The sequence below is a fragment of the Priapulus caudatus genome, unplaced genomic scaffold (assembly GCF_000485595.1).
Source record: "Priapulus caudatus unplaced genomic scaffold, Priapulus_caudatus-5.0.1 Scaffold845, whole genome shotgun sequence".
Taxonomy (NCBI): Eukaryota; Metazoa; Priapulida; class Priapulimorpha; order Priapulimorphida; family Priapulidae; genus Priapulus; species Priapulus caudatus.
In genome coordinates, this window is record NW_014577906.1 from 26500 (window position 1) to 33246 (window position 6747).

Below are 6747 nucleotides of genomic sequence, written 5' to 3' on the forward strand. Positions count from 1 at the left end.
GTCAGGATATGACATGGCCGTTACAATGACTTGTGCCAGTGTGAGTATATAACTATAGTACACTTGGATAGGTATTCTATTGCAGGATAAGTTAGTTTGTTATTTACACTATACATGATGAATTGACACGTGGCTCAAACAATATTAAAATTATTAATCAGAAAGTGTCATGATAGGTAGGGCTTGATTAAATAAATAAATATGTACAAAATGTGTGATAGTGAGACCATAGTTCGGATTTTGCCATTAAAAATAAAATAATAATTAATGTGTACCACTAATTTGTCAAGTTTGGAAAAAATGCTCCATTATTCTGTCTTAAGACCACAGCGATATTTCTTTTTGTGTATTCCATATTTTGTTCCATAACCTCAAACCAATGCGGACAACTTTAAACCAGGCAACCGTCCAGTAGACGGGGGACAACATGACTGCAGTTTATGCTCTCAACATGTGACTAAGGAAGGCAAGTAAGTTGCAAGTCATAAGAGTCAAAGAGATTACAACTGTTCATGTGGTCTACAATGGAAGTGTTGATACATACTTATTGACATCACACCAAAACGCAGGGAAATTTTATTGTAGGGCCCACAGTCGTGATAACGATACTTGAACTGCCGAGGGACTGAACAGAAAGACTGTGTTAATAGCAGAAGAAACCATTCATTTGAGAGTTGAGAGTTCAATGTAGCTCATATATATGATATATTATATATACTATATTCTCTTGGCAGGGGCTACGTGAGAAAACACTCTGATGCATAGAGATGAAAATCCAAAGATTTTGACATGGACAATGCAAGACAGGCGCAGCGGTTTCCGTAAGTATGTGCATGACACTGGCAAGTGCCATAATGTCCGAGAGGAATCGGATCTTTTCCACTTTCATGTTGGGAGATGATATTGTATGGATTATGCTTCATGCCATGTGTGCAATATGATTATGTATTTGGTTGCAGAATAACTAGTAAAAAAACATGAATGAACTGGGCAAAAGAAGTTTACCTATATATGTATATATATATAGCATAAACAGTAATACTGTATACACTGAACGTAGTTGTCCCCCGCGGTGTGGTTAATCTTTGCGAATGTCGCGAACGCGTCCCCGACGGGAAAATAACAACACTGACGAATAATTCATACCGAATAATTTATAATTCACGACCCGCAATTTACCACTCGCGAAATTTTCCATCAAGTCTTGAATTCGGCGAAAAATATCTGGACACAAAACATAGGGCGTAACTACGTAACAACATTATTGCACGTTACACCACGCAGTGCCCAGTACACGTACCCATGCATACAGTAACTCCTGAAAAATTTTGGATCATTCCTAGATAGTTCCATAAACCCAAAGGTCAGGGTAAATATCCCAGTCTAGAGCATTCACTCATGTCTGGGCATCTGTACTGCTAGTAGGGGTTAAAAGTACGTGGGCGCAGGACTCGATCTGTCAAGGATCAGCCCAGCTGTGCATATTCTGTTATGGAGACAAGGTGCACGGACGATTTGGCACAGAGACAGCCTACGAAGCTTCCTTGCTCGACTGAACGGTAACTGAAAATCTGCGCACGCACGCACGCACTATGCAGTGCATGGGCGACGTAAGCTGGGTTTACACTACCGACTTTGTGTTGGCGAAATGACGAGTATTCGACCAACTATATACAACCGACAATCGGCAGTGTAAACGCAAAAGTTGCACGACCAACAACCCGATCGACAGCAACTAGTTGGGAGATTAGAACATGTTCTATTTTCGCCAACTCGGAGTTGCGAATTGCGAAATTGGTCTGTTTCTCTACTCTTCTTCGCATATTATTAGTAATATAAATACTGCTCTTGATAGTATCTATAATATTAATTTGTTGTTTGTGCACGGCGGCGTTCGTACGGTGTACTTTTGTGTTGCAGTGGAGCATTTAAACGGCATTTACAGAAAGTTATTACTAATGATAGGCGAAAGAGAGTAGAGACTTTGGAAGTAAATACGTTTCGTGTTTACCATCATTTTATTATTAAAGCGTTCCAAGTACATGTGGCGCTACACTTCGAAATCAGGAAATCAGTGTAAGATGCGGTGAAACACTTAGATACACTGCGTGCCTTGCACGAACGTTTTTATCTCTCAAACGAAACAGCTACGTGTTTTCAAGTTAATACCGAAGACTCGAATTCTTGCTCTATTCGGCAGAGTGGTTGGTTGATTTTGATTTTTGTGTGTGACAAAAATCGAACTCGCATCGCCTCGAGTGTGGCGTGCGCTCTCGGTTCAGTACGTATATGTACATGTATTCTGTGTACGTGTACACGGTTATTTTCGTGTACATTCGTTTGGCTGCCTTAAAATAAATATGCGAAATCTCCACTTTTCAGCATAAAAACACACAATTTCCCCGTTTTTCGTGTTTTCACAAATCTTACCACACACAAAATTATGGAAGAATATTTGAGTTAATAACATGAATGTTGTATCTTGCAGCGTGAATTGGGCGGGTGGCACTGTATTTCTCCCCAAATTACCTCTGCTGATTTATGTGAATCTCTACCTTAGTATAGTCATCTAGGGAAAATGATTTCCCATTGTAATCAACTGCGATCGCCGGATTGGAGCATCTATATGAGTAGTGTAATGATGGTGAATTATTCTCATCGACTCTCTTTTGTGCGCTGTCTGTCTGTCTGTCTCTCTCTCTCTCTCCCCTTCACCGTCTCCCTTCCCTCTCACTCTCTCTGGCGTGAGATATGAGTGTCAGTTCTTGTCCAAGTTGTGTCTAAGACTGTCTGTCTGTAAGACTCTCTGTCTGATGTGCGGACGAGTGCTTTAGAGAGCAGCGAGCTAGGCAGGTAAAACAACGAATGTATAGCTTACACGTTTATTTAACACACGTTAGGGTTAAGTATAAACATAATTAATAAAACACAATTGCAAACACAATAAAGTATACAGGAAAAACTGCCTCCTTTTTAAATAAAGGAGCTCTGAAGCTAGCCAATTCCAACATAGGCAGAAGATAGGGCGAGGAGAGGAAGAAGAAAAGAAGAAAAGACGAGGAAAAGAAAGAAGAAGAAAAATATAATATTATTATCTACGTATCTGAAACAATTGCTCCTCCTTTTTCTCACGCCCTATTCCCTCCGCCCTCCCGGCTTACACCCCCTCTCTATCCTTCAATCCTACACCACTAATCCCCTCCCCTACCCTACCGTCCTCTCCCGTAAATAGCACACATATGAACCGCATTAATAATAGATTCATTTCCTCAATGTCAATGACGCTCACTTAACCATAGCCAAATACAGGGAAACTACAGGCATAATCCTTCACTAATAAATGCATTATAGAAAGAGATAAGAAAGCACTTTCCTTTACTGCTGCTCATTTCCATGTTTTTTTCACATATTTCTGAACCATAAATACATACATTATTGCACACATGCATAAAGCATAATCTATAACAATCATAATCTCCCAACATGAAAGTGGAAAGATCGATCCCTCTCGACAATTATGGCACTTGCCAGTGTCAATGCACATACTTACGGAAAAGCTGTGCCACTGTCTTGCATGGTCCATGTCAAAATCTTTGGTTTTTCTACCTCTTCATCAGGTGTTTTCTCACGTAGCCCTGCCAAGAGAATATATATATATATATATATATATATATATATATATATATATATATATGAGCTCAATGAAACTCTCAACTCTCAAATGAATGGTTTCTCTGCTATTACACAGTCTTTCTGTTCAGTAACTCGCAGTTCCAAGTATCGTTATCACGACTGTGTGCCCTACAAAAAATTTCCCTGCTTTTGTTGATGTTCAATAAGTATTGCTATAACAATTCCATTAGTGACAAAATGACAGTTGTAATCTCTTACTCTTATGACTTGCAATTTACTTGCCTTCCTTAGTCAACATGTTTGAGAGCATAAACTGCATCACTGTTGTTCCCCCGCTACTGACGGTTGCTGGAAAGTTGTCGCATTGGTTGAGTTATGGAAACAAATATGGAAATACAAAAAAGAAATATCGTGTGGTCTTAGACAGGAAATAATGGAAGATTTTTTCAAAAATTGACAAATTAAGTGTACACATTATATTATATTTTATTTTTAATGGCAAATAATGAATCTATGGTCTCACTATCAACCAATTTGTACATATTTATTTATTTAATCATAGCCCTACCTATCATGACACTTTCTGATTATAATTTTAATATTTTTGAGCCCAGTGTCAATTCATCCATGTATAGTGTTAAATAACAAACTAACTATATCCTGCAAATAGAAACCTATCCAAGTGTACTATAGTTATATAACTCACACTGGAACAAGTCATTGTAAACGGCCATGTCATATCCTGACATGGTTGGAACAATCCGTGCCATCGACTGACTAGTCTCTTTCTGTGCATCTGTAAGGAAAAGAAAGGAATGACCATGCATACACAATGAAAAAACCCATTTTTTAGTTATCAGATGATCGATAGAGGTGCAACTGTAATTATCTTGTTGGAATTGAAAATTCGAATGACAGTTTACACGAATATATAACCAATTTTGTACCATTTTATATTTGAATTTACATATTGTCATTACAATTACGGACGCGAGGTACGGTCCGGCATATTAGATATATCTAATATGCCGGACCGTACCTCGCCTACTCCACTAACGAGTCTAGGGAGTCGCCTACGCCTACTACCTAACACTAACCCTAAACCTAACCCTAACCATATCAAATAGTTGCCAGGGTACGTTACGGTATACCGGACCGTACTCAGGGTACGTTCCGGCAGTACCCTGGGGGACATAGACCCTATATGAACATTAGTGTGCTGCACTACTATTTAATTTGAGTCATAAAGAATGTTTTGTAGATCTACAGTTAACAGAGTTTTATATATACTGACGTAGTGCCTTTTTTAGCTTTAACCTCGCAAGTCTGGTCTCCAACAATTGGATGTCTCTCGTGGGTACAGTGCTCTCCCGTTTGTAAGCAAGAACGGAAGGTAGCGGATACTTTGACACAACCTACAAAATGATCACAAGTCAAAAAACAATTAAATGTTATCTTTCATAGCAAATAAGTGTCCACAGTGCTTAACATGATATTCCAAACATGAAAAACTTTATGACAGTGGTGAAGTTGTTCACTAATAGTAATAATTAACGATATAATGTCACTCAAATTTGATTACTCTTTTACTATTTTCAGTATGTGGTTGACTTTAATTCTTAAATAGATATATATATATATATAGCTTACCTCCTCAATAGTATCAGACACATTACTGTGAAAATTTTGCTTAGTTCTGTGACACCAGTCTGGTTCAGTTTCTTGCTCACTAACAGGTTCCATTAGCTTTTGATATCACTTATAATGGTCTTTTAAATTGACTTGTGTTGTACAAGTACGTATTTGTGACCTGTGAAAGGTATACTATAAGTTTAACTAATACTAATAGTGGATCATTTAGAAACCAATTACCATACTAAACTTTCTTTATCAGATTCATGTGAAGTGTAAAACAATACGTTCAAATTTGGTTACTTATGAGTTCAATACCGGCATACCTCTCGATAATTCTAGCTTAAGCGACTGTGGTGAAAATAAAATGGAATTGCAATGCAGGACTGTTTCCAATGCCTATTCTAATGCTTATAGTTATGCACGAAGGGTCGTTGTCGTATCAGGTAGGTACTACATATATGTACCCGAGGTATAGTTTTAGGTTGTTTAGTATTAAAACTATTATGTTTATATTTTTACATGAGGTATATGTTTAGGGTTAGGCCTTAGGGTTAGTGTTAGGGTACGCTTCTGTAGTACAAGTCTGGTACACTTTGTGTATACATATATGTACCTCGGGTACATATATTATATCATATGTAGTAGTACTACTACTAGTACTAGTACGTAGGCCTACCTAGCTGATACGACAACGACCCCTTCAGCCTTATGATATAGTTATAGTGGTGTATGCTGTAGGCCCCTAACTTTTTAGATCAGATGCAGTCACTCATTGCAGTCTAGCGAACGATAAAATTTACAAAGTAGGTATGACGATGGATCAATCATTACTCCATAATAAGTAACGAGATTAAAGCGATTACTTATACTAATAGCTCTAGTAGCCATTATATTCAATAGCATATTTACCAGCCTTTCCTTTGGAATCGTCAGCATCGTCTGCTAGTAAAACAAGATGTCTAAAGAAAACTACCAAAACACTAGTGGCGCCACCATAGAAATAATATAGATAGATTATTTATTTATGTTGTGTTTATTTAGCATTAATTACTGTTCTTTATTGAGACGCTCCAAGTGCATGTGGTAGTGCACTGTAGGGAGGAAAATTACTTACTTTGCATAATCGTGAACTTTTATCGTGAACATAATCGTGCATAATCGTGAACATAATCGTGTTAACTTTTGCTTCCCCATACTTTCCTCCTTCCTTCATTTGCGGGAAACCGGTACATATATACGACGAAATTATATGATACTAGATACAGATACTAGTTAGTATAGTAGAGATCAGTGCGTTGTTTCCGATGGGTTGGTAGTGGTACATCCATAGGCACAACAGCCCGTCATATTTCTGCTGAACGTGTGTAGTGTGATATGGTAGGGAAGTCCTGCAACTATGGAAGGCCTGAAACGACATACGAGCTTGTATCGTTCAGGGCCGTACGCAGCAGGGGGCAGCAGGGGCAGTTGCCCCCCTAG

At 38.3% G+C, this 6747-nt stretch overlaps 1 protein-coding gene across 2 annotated transcripts in view; it reads right to left on the reverse strand.

Annotated features, from left to right (window-relative positions):
* Positions 1-6227, reverse strand: part of LOC106813930 (uncharacterized protein C3orf20-like) — a 28540-nt gene extending 22313 nt beyond the window's left edge. For both annotated transcript variants that reach the window (XM_014818170.1, XM_014818172.1), the window contains exons 1-6: positions 6178-6227; positions 5284-5443; positions 4928-5048; positions 4340-4429; positions 3916-3981; positions 3551-3635 (exon numbers count right to left, since the gene is read on the reverse strand). In XM_014818170.1, the coding sequence (XP_014673656.1) occupies positions 3551-3635; positions 3916-3981; positions 4340-4429; positions 4928-5048; positions 5284-5376 (455 nt within the window). In that variant the 5' untranslated portion in view covers positions 5377-5443; positions 6178-6227. The remainder of the gene's footprint in view (positions 1-3550; positions 3636-3915; positions 3982-4339; positions 4430-4927; positions 5049-5283; positions 5444-6177) is intronic.
* Positions 6228-6747: the final 520 nt, after the last annotated feature.